This window comes from Falco cherrug, chromosome Z, assembly GCF_023634085.1.
Source record: "Falco cherrug isolate bFalChe1 chromosome Z, bFalChe1.pri, whole genome shotgun sequence".
In the NCBI taxonomy this organism is placed as follows: Eukaryota; Metazoa; Chordata; class Aves; order Falconiformes; family Falconidae; genus Falco; species Falco cherrug.
This window is the reverse complement of record NC_073720.1, coordinates 71,573,993-71,588,267: the sequence shown is the minus strand read 5'-3', so window position 1 is coordinate 71,588,267 and position 14,275 is coordinate 71,573,993. Positions and strand designations below refer to the sequence as shown.

The following is a 14,275-nucleotide window of genomic DNA, read 5'->3' as shown; positions in this document are numbered from 1 at the left end:
GTGTCTTTTCTGTTACATCAATCTCATTGGAGTTGATTGTAAAAAAAAAAAAAGAAAATAAAGAAGTGCAAAAGTATCAGATGGATGTTATTTTGCAGTTAGTTTCTGCTCTTTTAATGTTTTTCAGAATTGAAGATATTTGGAGGAATAAGTTTCTTCAAAATGTTCATGTTCTCACTTTATTCCAAACAGTTAACTATAATTGTTTTTATCTTGTATTAATAATATCTTTGAAGAACAAATGTGTTGTGGAGAAGCCCCTTTATACAGGAGAAGCCTATAACTTGAATTGATGTTAAAACTTTAAAACAGGACTTCGGTGGTGTACTTCTCACCACAAAAACAGATAATCATGTCAGAGCACAAAAGCGCAGAGTGGTTAATCCAGAGCACCAGACAGTACCATCCCAAAACCTCTGATTAGTTGATTACACACAGAAAATTGTCAGTAGGGAAGACTGTCTGTCCTCCTGTTCCAAGCAGAGCATGCTTGGGTTCAGTGCAAGGAAAACAGTGAATGTGATGAAAATAATGATTAAAAACATGCATGCCAGAAATTATTTACTGAGAAAAACTGACACTGCAGTGCATCTTACAACTCTTTAAGAGTTGGAGAATCCTGGTTTTCAGCAATGTTAAGTCCTAGTGTTCTCATTTCCCACCCTGACTTCTTGCAGGAAATGGAGGAGATGGAAAAGATGACATTTACTTAGCTACCACTAGTTTCTTGTTCAGCTGGTGGTCACATCTATTAACTGATTCTCATCATTTGTGCAATGTAAAAGAAATTCTTTTGGATATTATCACCATATCTCTTGTTGAAATGGAAAAATTGGACTGAGGGCAAGGAATGCTTGGTTTCTTCTTCTTCTTCTTTTTTTTTTTTTTTTCCAAAGCAAAAATACTGCTGACTAGTTGGCAGCAGTGACAAGCTTTGTCTGAATGGGGACTTTTACTAAAGTGATGACCAAAAGGAAAAGAAAAAAAGAAAATTATACCTACTTTAATGTTGGCTCTACAAGTGTTTCATTTTTGGTAATACCCAAACAAGTAGTAAGTCACTACACCACTTTGGGATGAGTAACAGAATTTGAAGCAACTACAAGCAACAAGCATGTATGAAAACTAAATTCATATTGTGAATTGTACTTGAGAACACACAAATATCTACATCACATGCTTAAAGAGAGCCAGTGATATGTCCGTCCATGTCTGCGTTCCTGCTCCCCACAACCCCCCACCCCCACCCCACCCCCACCTCACCCCCACCTCCCACTTTGGTTATTAGTTCCGCATCTACTGGCACATGTAACCGTTGGGTTTTTTGTTTTCTACAAGGCACGCAGTAAATATTTAGCAAGTGAATTTTGCTATAAGAAAGGCCGATAGTCAATTCTATCTAATAGAGGGCATGGTGTGCAGTTTTGTGGGAGGATGGACAAAAGCAAATCAGAGAAAGGATGGGGAAGCTAGGTGCCAACTTCTCCAGAAGAAGCTATTTGCGTTGGGCCTGCCTGTTCTTACCAGAGTGGCAGGGGGCTGGCAGCTCTCCCTCTGAATGCCCCAATATCAATGCAAGAGGAAGCAGAAAGAAAAGCTTTTCATACAGAAGCTTCACTTAGAGGTTTTTTTTTTATCAGAATCTGTTAAAGATCAGTTATTCTTCTGGAGCATCAGCAGTATCTATGACTCTGAACAAGATTAAACCTTAAATGTTCTTTGCCTAAAGTTTCAGCTATCCAGACAGCACACAGAACTCGCTAGGAATTTTAGAAGGATAAAAAGTCGGAGATATCTTTAAAACAATGCATTAAGATTCACAGAATCATAGAATGCTTTGGGTTGGAAGGGACCTGAAAGATCATCCAGTTCCAACCCCCTGCCATGGGCAGGGACACCTTCCACTAGACCAGGTTGCTCAGAGCCCCATCCAACCTGGCCTTGAGCACGGCCAGGGATGGGGCATCCACAGTTGCTCTGGGCAGCCTGTTCCAGTGTTGCCTTGTTGTCTGGCTTCTTATAAGTGCTATAATACAGGACACTTCAGAAAGATCTGAAGTGCTGTACTTTGATGTCAATGAGCAGCAACACAAAAGTAGAATTGGGTAGCTATGAAGGATAATGATAAAGAGAACACAGTGACTTTAATGAAATTAGTTTTCCTCTACTTTTGAGCTCAGACTGTCCTCTGCTGACTGCCAAATAATTTATATTACACAGTCTATTGATTTATGAGTACCATCACTGCTTTCATAAAGACTGTAAATGGAAAAATGGAGAAAATTCTAATTTTCACCATAAACATAAAAAATTAGTTAAGCAGACCAAACAATAATTTGGAAAAAAATCAAGTGAATTAATTAAGGTATACTTTTATTTTAAAATACATGCTTGAAAACTCTGTCTGCAGAAGAAGTCTTATGTAATCATGTTTAACTGAGCTGTGTTTCATCTGAGTGTACCCTTGTCACAATGCTGACACTTTGCCATGTTTTATTAAGTCTGCTACTGCTGATTTTTCCAATGTGAGCACTGGTTTTGTCTAGTGCCAGACAGGCTATGTTGATGGTACTTCTACTATGTCTGTGGCATTTCTGGCAAAGAATTGCCTGATACATACACATCTTTTCTGGTATCAACAAGGATGCAGCAAAGCTGCTAAATACTTCGTGGAAAGATGCATTGTTTGTGGTAAATCAGATGTGCAACAGCAGCTACTTGGGCCTCATGTACAGCAGTGACAGAGCTGTAGGACTGATATTTATGCCTTACTGTAGCCCTGGGAAAGCAAGAAGCATAGAATAGGAACTCTGAAGTGTTCACCTGAGCACAATCTGTCTATGGTACTTTTAATTAGCTCATCCTGAAACAGACAGGGTGCTTGGAGAAACTCACATGAAAATGGACACTTTTTGATTTGGTATTCTGACTTCTGAACATCTAACAGGACTAGCACCAGCAGCTGCTGCAAGCCCAAACCCTCACATGCATGTAGGGGCACACTCCTTCCAGTACACAGGACTACACTTTTGTCTGTGTGTGTGCCATCAGAAGAGCAGGCTGCCACAAAACCAGCAGTCACACCATCACAATTCCCCCAACTCTGTGTTTCCACTACCTGGCTTGTGCCAATGTTAGGCTCTGTGTAACTGCTCAGGAAAGTGTCCTGGCAAAAATTCCAGCTGTTCAAGGAGTTAGTCAATAGGGCCCCCTGGGAAACTGCCTTTGGGGACAAGGGAGCAGAACAGAGGTGGCAGATCTTTAAGGGTGCTTTCCATAGAGCACAGGATGTCTCAATCCCCAGGTATAAGAAGCTAGGGAAGGATGGCAAAAGACGGGCATAGCTGAGTCAAGACCTGCTGGTCAAACTAAAGGGTAAGAAGGAAATGCACAGGCAGTGGAAGCAGGGATAGGTATCCTGGGGAATAGTACAGAAGCATCGCTCAGTTGTGTTGGGATGGGGTCAGGAAGGCCAAGGTGTGGATGGAGCTGAACTTGGCAACGGGTGTGAAGAATAAGAAGGGCTTCTATAGGTATGTCAGGCAGAAAAGGAAGGTCAAAGAAAGCATACTCCCCCTGACAGAGGTACTCAACAACTTTTTTGCCTCACACTTCACTGGTAATCACCTCTCGAGTGAATGGACCTCCAGGCAGGGATGGGGGGGCCAAAGGCAGGGTCTCTTCCACTGTAAGAGAAGATCAGGTTCAAAATCACCTGAGGAGCCTGAACATACATAAGTCGATGGGACCTGATGAGAGGAATGCCAGAGTCCCGAGAGAAATGGCTCTCCCAAAAAAGCCACTCTCCATGATATTTGAAAAGTTGTGGTGGTCAGGCGAAGTCCACAGTGACTGGAAAAAGAGAAATGTTGCACAGATTTTTAAAAAGGGTAAAAAGGATGACCCAGGGAACTACTGGCCTGTCAGCTTCACCTCTGTGCCTGGGAAGGTCATGGAACAGATTCTCCTAGAAGCCATGCTAAGGCACATGGGGGTGATTCGAGACGGCCAACATGGCTCCACCACCGGCAAGTGCTGCCTAACCAACCCGGTGGCCTTCTATGATGGAGTGACTGCATTAATAGTCAAGGGAAGAGCTACAGATGTCATCCATCTGGACTTTCGTAAGGCCTTTGACATGATCACCCACAATATCCTTCTCTCAAAATTGGAAGGATGGATTTGATGGCTGGACTGTTCAGTGGATAAGGAATTGGCTGGATGGTTGTATCTACAGGGTAGTAGTCAACAGCTCAATGTCCAGGTGGAGATCAGTGATGGGCGGTGTCCCTCAGGGGTCTGTACTGGGACCAGTGCTGTTTAGTAGACAGCCTCCTCCAACACAAACCATTTTATGATTCTATGATTACATGAAACTCATCAGTTTTGGCTGAACTGGTGCTCAGCTGATCCATCCCTGGATCTGACTATGGTAACATAAAGGCTAGCTCCAACACAAGGAAGGAGGAAAGGATTATCCAGTTAGTAGTTATAGGAAGGGCAGGATCATCATTTCCTGTTTCAGTCTGCGTTCTTCTTGGCTTAAAATGATTGTGGAACTATATCTTAAGTGATTTTTTTTTTTAATAGGTTATGGAAGATCCTGGCTGAAAAGCCTAGAGATGGAAACATTATCTTTTGACAAACAACGTCACACATATGTCAGCACTGCTGACAACCTGGCTGTAAGTACAAAAATAACTCTTCCCCTTGTAGTTTTGATTGTTCTGCTAAATGTGCCTACAAACCTGTCAGTTAATATAACCATTGGGTACAAAGCATTCTGCAGCAGCTCACAAAGCAGCGTATTGCGTAACAATAATGTTGGTGGAAAAACAGCACATGAACATGCCACCTGTGACTGTGGGGCTAGATTGCTCTCTGAATTTTATGAAAAGATCTGGAGTAATTTCACTGACTGAAAAGAAAGTGTCTCAGATTCATGTAAGTGTCATCAGGGCATTAATGTAGCTCTGAATCTTAAAATATAGGATGGCAGAGTTATGGTCATTACACTAACCTCAATGTGTAATTTCCTGAACGTGCTTAACTTTGAAATCTTCTGTCACCCAGACCATAGCAGGTTTTTGCAAATAACATATAATACTGCTTCCTAGGGGGAAAAAGAGCAGGGAAAAAGAAAAAAACCTCCAAACTGAACAAAGTTTAATGATTAGGTTAATGTATTAAGCATGCACCTCCTTACTTTGTAGACTGCCTGGACAAGCACTAAAAGTTCACTTCAGAAAGACAAATCTAACAACATAGATGGTTACTTCTAAGCAGCTCCACATATTGCATGAAAATGTTATCAGAAACCAATCATGCCATAAAGCCAATGGAACCATTTACACTGAGAATCATGGAGAATAAAGCAAGAAAACCTTGCTGCCTTTGCGTAGCCTGCAGACGATCTCCATCCTCATGGAGGCAGTTACCAGCATCACCTTTTTTATGCGCTCAGCTACACTGACTGCCACCACTTTGCTGTCCACTTCCTACCATGACCAAATGTCACTACATCTAAATGAAATCAGCATTTTAACAGTTACTAGAACAGTACAGTGAATAATATCCTTCTCTATTTTCTTCATTCAACTGTAATTATTCTTTTTGTTCGCATAAACAAATGTTTATAAAAAATGACTTCTGAGAAAAAGGTCAAAGTTCTCACAGGATGTGACTTATAAAAAGAAAGATTTCTGGAGAACGAGCAAAGCTGATGGTCATATTCTGCTGTCTTTCACCCCTGTCCTCAGAGGGAAATTTTAATGCCATCAACAGTTTGCAAAGTTATCTTCTGGGAATCTGGCTGGTTTGCAATATATTTTTGGATACTTCTGAAAGAGCACAAAAGTTACTTTTTGGTAACTACATTTGGTACCTAGGACACTACACTGATTAAACAAAAAAAAAAACCCCAAAAAAACAAAAAAACCCCACCATTAAAAAATGGCATATACAGGTATCTCTGGCAAACAGATTCATGCATTTGACACTCCTTAATAACTGTGAGAGAAGCAAATGTACTCAAACCACACGTATCATTCCTTCCTATTTGGCAGTGTCATCCTGGCACATTACTTCCCAGTGCTCATTGGCATGATTTGAGTGCTTGACCTGCCCACAGTTCTGCAACTTGGTAGCCATGGAAAGATGAAATATGCTTGAGTTTGCCACCTAGATTTTTTATTGTAACATGAGTTTCAGAGTACACATTGAATATACAAGCCCTGCACACATTCTCGGGCCCTCTGTGACCTTGCAAAGATTTGCACAGCAAAAAGACCAAGTGTCTTTTTTTTTTTTTCTTCCCCTGTCTCTCCTCTTTGGAGATACAATTTAAGGTTACATTAATATGTAATGCTCAACAGTAAGAAAAAGAGCCAGGTCCACACCTCCCACAACTTTAAAAAAAAAAAAAATGCATCTTGGGAATCTTGTTCCTTCAGGTGAACTGCACCATGCTCAGACCTCCAAACTTAACACTAAAATCTCACCACATTTTTAGATTAAGGTTGGTTTTTTTTTGGGGGGGGGGGGGGGGGTGTTTTTATTTTTTTACTTAACTCTGACAAACACAAGGCACAGTGAAATATCAGGCAAATTAAAAAGCACAGATTTGGAAATCAAAACAAGATACTGCAATACACACAGGTCAATGCTGAGAAGCTGGGAGCAGACTTAGCTGCATCACAAACTAACTGCTATCTGACAAAATGCCCTGCGCTGAGATTTAGTCACAAATGTCTATGGCCTCTGAATCAGAAGGCTCTTACATGACTGAAGGAGAAGTGTAGCTAGCTGCTGGATTCTTTGTGTTTATCTTTCTGACAGGCACCTTCTCGCAGGGGGCACGGGGCATGGGTGGGTGGGTATATAACAAAAACATGTGGTTTAATGCCTCTTGCATTACCTTTCTGGCTTTTCAGAAAGTTGGGGGTTTTTCTGGTTTTTTTTATTCTTCTTCCCACCCTTACTAGAGGTCATGTTGCTGTAGCTGCCCTGATCCTCAGGTTTCATGACAGGACCTGTGCCTGTTCCAGCCAAACTTTGACTGTAGCAGTAAACAGGCTCTGCAATCATCAAGCCAAACCAAGCATCTGAAGGTGGTCACCAGCTACTGCTAAAAAAGACACCCCATGCCCTCACAGTGAGGAATGCTCTTTGAAACTGTTATTTATGCCAGAGAAACTTCTGTGACCTGATGCTGCCATACTGCTAGAAGACACTTTCAAATGATAGATTCCTTTAGGGAGCACTTGCTCTATATGTAGCAGTATTTTATTACTGCTAGTTAGCCTTTTTTTTTCTAAGATGGGAGTAATGGAATGTGATACATATCAGAGAAAGTACTCACCTTTCTTTGAGTACTTTAAATCTTCAAATCACATTTATGATGATTTATGCTGTGTTGAGCTAAAGAAATCAGCTATTTGGAAGAGATTGTGTTGCCTTGCATACAGCAGGTTGCATTCCTTAAAAGCAGAAAAAGCTGGTGAGTGACCTGTCCCAGCAAAATATATGAAAACCAGCTTTCAAGTTACATCTTAACCACGAAGAGTTACACCTTTCACAAGTGGGTTAACAGAGAGTTCTATGAAGCAGTTCTGAAGACAGTCAATCTACTCTGGAAAAAAAGGGGAACAAGGGTCTGGATCTGTAGTTTGGAGCCCAGACTAACAGACTGCTAGATTCAAGTGAAGTCTACAGAGCTAGGAAGCATGACAGCATGGTGCTTACACACTTCCCATTTTCAGCAGTGCAACTCCTAAACAACAGCAAAGCAAAAAAGTGAACACTGAGTTATGGAACACGGGAAGTTGTGGTCTTCCCACTCCTTTTGTGTGTGTCAAGGATTCAGCTTGCTGCTGAAGGTAGGAAATTGAACCAGGAGCAAGCTCTACTCTTATTACAACTCTTATTTCATGGCATCAGAGTAGTTTGCAAAAACTGTTAAATTCAGGCTCACAATACTTCTGTGAGATGCTAAATATTCTTATATTCCACATGGGAAAAGTCATGCAGAAAGCTACTACCAGAGAGAGGCAAGAAACCCATAACAAAACTGGAAACAGAAAGCAAGGCTTCAACCAACAGATTGCATATGACTTACTTTGCAGAGGATGTTTTGGACTGGGTGTAACTGGCAGGTTTTGGTAGCAGTGGGTATGGGGTGACATTGTGGCAGGAGAGCATGAATTCCCTGTGCCAGTCACAGCTACTTCCAGCTGCCACTGAAACACTGCAAATAACTTACCATGTGCTAAAACTTCAGCTAGAGAAGCACACGGTGCCTCTGCTCACAGATATTTAAGAAAGCAGCAACCACTTAGAGGAGAGGACACATGGCTGGTGGCACTGCTGGGGATGTGGTTAGAGATGTACTCTCAGAAGGAAGTGCCCTGTGCCAGCGCAGGCACACTCCTGAAGGGACTGCGGGTCATGGGCAACCCTCACCAGAGCAGGGACACCATGAAAGACTGTATCCCACAGTAAACCCATGCTGGAGTGGAGGAAAACAAGTAAGAGCAAGAAGCAGTAGACACATCCCTGGTCTCCCTCATTGGCCCTCACCTCAACAAAGGGATTAGGAATAGCTGAATGTAACATGTAGCAGAACCAAGGTGAGTTGAGACCTGGGAGGAGGGAAGAGAACTTTTTTACTGAATTAGAGCCTAGGGAAGAAAGGTGTTTCTTCATCAAGTGTTTTTTTTATCTCATTTTCCTCAATAACCAGATCTGTAGAAGTTTTGTTAAATGGTGATAAATCAAGTAAAACTCCCCAAAGCAAGACTATTTTGCTTATGATGTGCTTGTAAAGCACTCTAGCATATTTCTTCAGACCTACATACTATAAAATCTGTTGTTAGAGAAAAGGTATCACAGAAAGGAAGCAGAGGGGCATTACTCGCTGTAGCTGGGCTGCTGTTTGAACACTAAGTTAATGTGCTGAGGCATCTGCATTAAGATTCTTACTAAAAAGCACATTTAGATGAAGTGCTTAAAGCATGCTACACAAGTGGACACCTACATAGGCTGAGGGTGGGATAGGCACCACTGCACTAGACAGTTTTGGCTATGGAAAGAGACTAAGAAGTGAATTAAGGTGAACTACTGCCAGTGGAAAATAAAGCTGGTCATACAGGGAGACAGTACAAAGCAGATTCCACATCTTAAAATTCAAAGCTTAGTTTATTTTCTGATAGCCTCTGCATGGAGGTGTGCCTTAATGGTCTTCTGAAAGCTCTTATGGTGCAGACTGCCTTGTCTGTCTGTTAGCTGCAGGAAAGGGGAGATATGCTTTCAGACTTCTTTTCCCTCAAATTAACCAATTGGACATGTGGGTTTTTTTCCTCTCAGGACCACCTGCAGTGTTAGTGACTGTGCCAGCTTCCTTTTCTGTCCCCATATAAAACAGATCTATGAAAGACTGAGGGATCTGTCAAGCTAACATAGTGATGGAGATGGGAAAAAGATACGCAGCATCTTAAACTATAGCTCCCCCTTTGGTTGCAGAAAGGACAAGTTATGCAACTCCCAGAAGGGAGGGGGAACCCTGTTTGACTCATTCGCTTCATTTGATTTTGTTACTGCTGTGCTGGGTTGCAAAAGGCTGACAAAAGCTATTATAAACAAAAAGCATAAATCCTGCAGGCTAATATTACTACTCACCTACTGCCTGACTCAATTCCTTTCTTGAAGTTATATTGATAAATCAGTTGCCTTCCTGTTTATTAAAGCAGTCTGTTTATTTAATCAGCTCTTGGCCCATTTTCTAATTATGGGAGATAATGTGGGTTCATTTTCTGCCATGGTGAACCTGGCAGGGCACAGATTGTTCTCAACTAACACATTAAAATTCAAGATTATTTGTAATGTCTGCTTTTGTTTGGCAACTCCTTTCGTTCTCTCTGCCCAGCTGAAGACAAAAACACAGACAGATATTTTCTTTCTGCATTTCCATACTGCTGATACCCACTCAAGTCAGGGGCAGGATGATGGAAGCAGGTAGAGCTTTGTCAGTTTGCTCACATGATGTCTTCCCAGTGCAGGTGAAATACAGAGGAGACTCTGTATACCAGCAAAGTTAATAATACTGCATCACATGATGATCCTAAGGATAATTTTGTGAAGGGAGAGAATGCTGGAATGCAAGGGGAAAGCACACACCAGTTGGAGCACACTCCTAGTTTGCTCTGCTGCTGGACTTCAGCCACCTCTTGCACCACTCTGGCCCCAATCCTTCATCTGTCTGCTTAGTGCAGGAATACTGCTAACCACAAACTGCAGCATTAAATAATTTTTGTGCTCTCTGTGTTCCAAAGCAAGCAAGATCTCGTAATGGCCTTAAGATCGCCTCTCTTCTTACCTCTGAGATGTCCTGCCTTGTACCTTGCTTGTCACACATCTTCAGCATTTAACAGCTACAGCTAACCTAGGATCACTAGTCTGGCAGTTCTTTTTTGCAGGGCCTCCTTCTATCCCTTAGAACACATTTAGATGTTATATTAAGTTCTCCTATTTTGAAACAAATCATAGATACATAGCAAGTTATCAATACGTGCCATACGCAGTGTCTTTCAGCAGGCCTGGAACTGCTTGAAACAAGACCATTCACTTTTGACTTGCCTTACAGGCTCTCCTTCAATTAACATAAGCATATATGTGTACATGAAGTATGTGCACATACGTGCACATGAGCAACAGCTCCCATTCCTACAGAAATACAGGCAAACAACATTTTGCCATGCTTTCAGAAGTGTTTCTACCAACTGTGCTACACACTTCCTTGCAATGTGCCTTTATGTGGAACAACTGAAAACTTGACACGGTCCTGGGCAGCCCTCTCTAGGTGACACTGCTTTGAGCAGAGGTTTGGCCTACACGATATCCATAGGTGCCAGCCAGCCTCAGCTGTTCTGTAATTCTGTGGAGACAAAAAAAATCCCAGTGGTTCTAACACTTCATCAACAAGCCGTACAGCAATGCTTTCCAAACTCTGACCCATGGAGGAATGTTGCTCTGATCCCTTTTAAAGTTGGCTAAATGCCCACAGGGGAGGACTGTACATAAACTGCCTTCTGAATTGTGCTTTACTTTTCCTTCTTTGCTTACACTTTCACTTGCATTTGCAAGCAACAGCAAAAGTGTTTCCATTTCTGGAGCCTTACTTTTGGAAACAATATAATTTTGATCTATTGCAGTCGGAAAGGAAGTGTCTGGTTTTGTTACACTGTTAATTGTCCGAACCTCTGTCTCACCTCATCTGTCTCACTTAAATCCAGAGTGTGCTCTGGGTCTAACACACTCAATACCTTCGCAAACACCCACTTAAAGATTAAAAAAACATAAAAATTCACTTTTATGTAGACCACTGTTCCCTTCACATGCATTCATGTGACTGCTATGAGTACCGCGCTGTTACTGACCAATAAAAACCAGAATAAAACTATACATAAAATATATAGTACAGGAAGAAGCAGAAGATAAATGAACTTGTTTTCAAATGGCAGTATTTCCCACCTTTTTTTTTTTCTCTAAAAAATACACTGCACTTTTCTTTTTCTACTGAGCCTTCTGAACATGTCACAAATACTGCAGCAGATGGAATGGGTCTATGGACAGAGGCAAGGGTTCACCCCTTTAAATTGCCTTCGTTCAACCGTGAATGTTATTCCTAGATGAAACCCACTGCAACACATGTGGGAAAGGCTCAGTGATGAGAGGATGAAAATTTCCTAGAGATTTCCCTTAGACCCCACACTTACCAAAGGCTCTAGTTCTTTGCGGTCTATGAGGTTCAGCTCTGTCACAAAGTAATAAAAATGCTTGTAACAGGTATTGACGTGAGCCTCTGCTCCCATGAGGATGATACGGTCAAAGTGATGGATGTATACGTGAACAAACACTCGAAAAAGCCGGCAGAGTATCTTCTTGCAGATCTGAAGAAAGTTCTTTGGAAAGGGAACACCTGTGAATAGAGAAGGCAGGGTTGTCATAACTATCCTGTCATCCTCCAAGACTACAGCTTTGGAGCAAAGTGTGAGTTTATAACTGCAAACCAAGTTATAACTTCTTAGGCCTCTTTCCAATTCAGAAGATCACTTAATGCATACATTTATCTGACCACTAGTGCCAAAGATAACCAAATACTTGAGCAACAACTTTAATGGATCAAGACTGACAGGTACTGGTCCTTTTTTACTGAACAATTTAAGAGGAACATCCAGTATTGTAATGTTCAGAAATGTGATTTTCACTGCAGTGCATGCTGTACCATTAACATCAATGGCTTTACAACCTGAGATGGCTGTTCCCCATACTGATACATACAGAGCTTGTCCTGGAAGTGACACTCTCATTACTCATCTTATTCAACAGTGCAATTTCACAGCACCAAATTTCATAATGAATTTTAAATAACTGACTGATGGACAGACAGCTTTGCTTTCACCTTCTTCCCAGTTATGTGCACCAATATGATTGCTCTTTTAAGAGAAAAATTTTCAAACACACATGAAAACAGCTCTTCCAAAATCCTTAGAAGTTACACCACTTCACAGCTGGAGACTCCAAAGCAGCAGCAAAAGCAACATTTGCAAGTAAACAGCCAGGCATCCACATTGGGGCACCAGTTCCCCTTCATTGAAGATTGGTCTTGCACAGCATTGCATACCACTGAGCTGCTCCAAAAAGCTGAAGGTTCATCTCCTTCTGTGAACAGGCCTCTGACATGATGACATGGACTCCCTGGCCAAGGAGGTACCAGGGTATATCCATCGCAGATGCGAACATGGTGTCTGTTAGCATGGCAACGAGGAAGTACCTCAGCTGCAGAAGTGTCCTGAATTGCCTCTACATTTGCCATTGCTGAGGTGCAGATAATGTGGGAAAGTGTCTTTGGTTTTTTTGGCCTGTACTGGGTCCACTGGAAGCAAATCCTTTTGATATAATTTCAAATAGTTTAAAGATGTGGTGCAACCCCTCTTCCTCCTGACACATAAACCAGGGACCAGAGAAACAGCCACATCTATCAGAGCACAACTACTTCATCTCCTTAAGAAATGTTTGCTTTTGGTTGTCACATCCATTCATCTCAACGCTAAAGCTAATTTCTGAGGTCACAGAGAGGGGGCCTAAATGCTCAAGCCATGAATTAAGACATTGCTAAACTATGGAAATGATAATACATACAGATGTCTTGGCAATATTTGAATCAAAACTCCATGCAATTAGACAAACACCTAGATTATAAAAAAAACATTGCTGTCATTTCCAAGGGCAAAATAAATATGACCAATCAAAAAAAACGTAACAGAAACCCCAGACAGTTTTTTATTAACCAGGGGGATCACATTTCAGCCATCAGAGCATGGCTAAATTCAGGAATGATTACAGCAGCAGCCTGCTTTATCTTTTCATAAAGCTACCCAAATCAGAATTTTAAAAATATACCCAAGAAAATGTTAAGTCTTAAAAAAAGGGGAAGGGGAATAGCTGGCACTTGTCACTGCAAGCTGTTTCACTGAACTGAGAGATGAATTCTTGGAGGCACTATATCTTCTTATCCACAACAGGCATGTCTCAAAATGGAGAATAATTAGTTTCATCTTCCATGGGCTGACATATGATTGTTACTGAAGAAAGTTACTGTAATGAAGAAACTGATACTTCTGTATTAACTGACTAAAACAATCTGAATAAACCAGGCCAACAAATCCTTTTAACTTCTCTGCAGCCCCTATTCCCAATTAACAGTTACAGGCAGTAAGTTTAAAGGCTGTAAGCACTGTTTCTGCTGTGAGGACTTTCATCTGACAGCTTTTCAGTTGTGTTAGGCAGTCAATTTGAGGGCACGTAAATAAAACACGGAAGAAGGGGTGGGGTGGGGTGGGGGGGGCGGGGAGGAGCTGGTGAACAGCCTAAGGTGCATAACAAACTTGTAGTGTTCACACTGTTCCTCACATGCATTACATTTTCAGACAGGCTGTGTAGCTTCGTATGCTGTTGCAGAACTCCAATTTTGCAGAGGTCTCTCTGTTTCATTTACTCTTATATACCAGTGAAACATTGATACTATCACAGGTTTATCACCTGGGTATAACAGAATCCGTAATGGCTCTCTGACTTCTCTCCCCTTCCTGCAAAATTGGTTTACAAACTGACACAGTGTCCTAAATAGTTAAAAAGTGCCTCCTTGTACCACTGAAAGCAACTGGTAGCTGTACAGGGAGCTAGACTCCTCAGCCATGGGGAGCCTGCCAGCCGGTCT

General features: G+C 41.6%; 1 protein-coding gene across 5 annotated transcripts in view; it reads right to left on the bottom strand.

Moving 5' to 3' along the window:
- The window catches only part of MOB3B (MOB kinase activator 3B), a 107,570-nt gene that overhangs the window by 13,214 nt on the left and 80,081 nt on the right, over positions 1 to 14,275 (bottom strand). For 4 of the 5 annotated variants that reach the window (XM_027808474.2, XM_027808476.2, XM_055699631.1 and 1 more), the window contains 2 exons: positions 11,772 to 11,974; positions 7,361 to 7,478 (listed from right to left, as the gene is read on the bottom strand). In XM_027808474.2, coding sequence (XP_027664275.1) covers positions 7,395 to 7,478; positions 11,772 to 11,974 — 287 coding nt within the window. In that variant the 3' untranslated portion in view covers positions 7,361 to 7,394. The remainder of the gene's footprint in view (positions 1 to 7,360; positions 7,479 to 11,771; positions 11,975 to 14,275) is intronic. The other variant, XM_027808478.2, reaches the window with a different exon arrangement.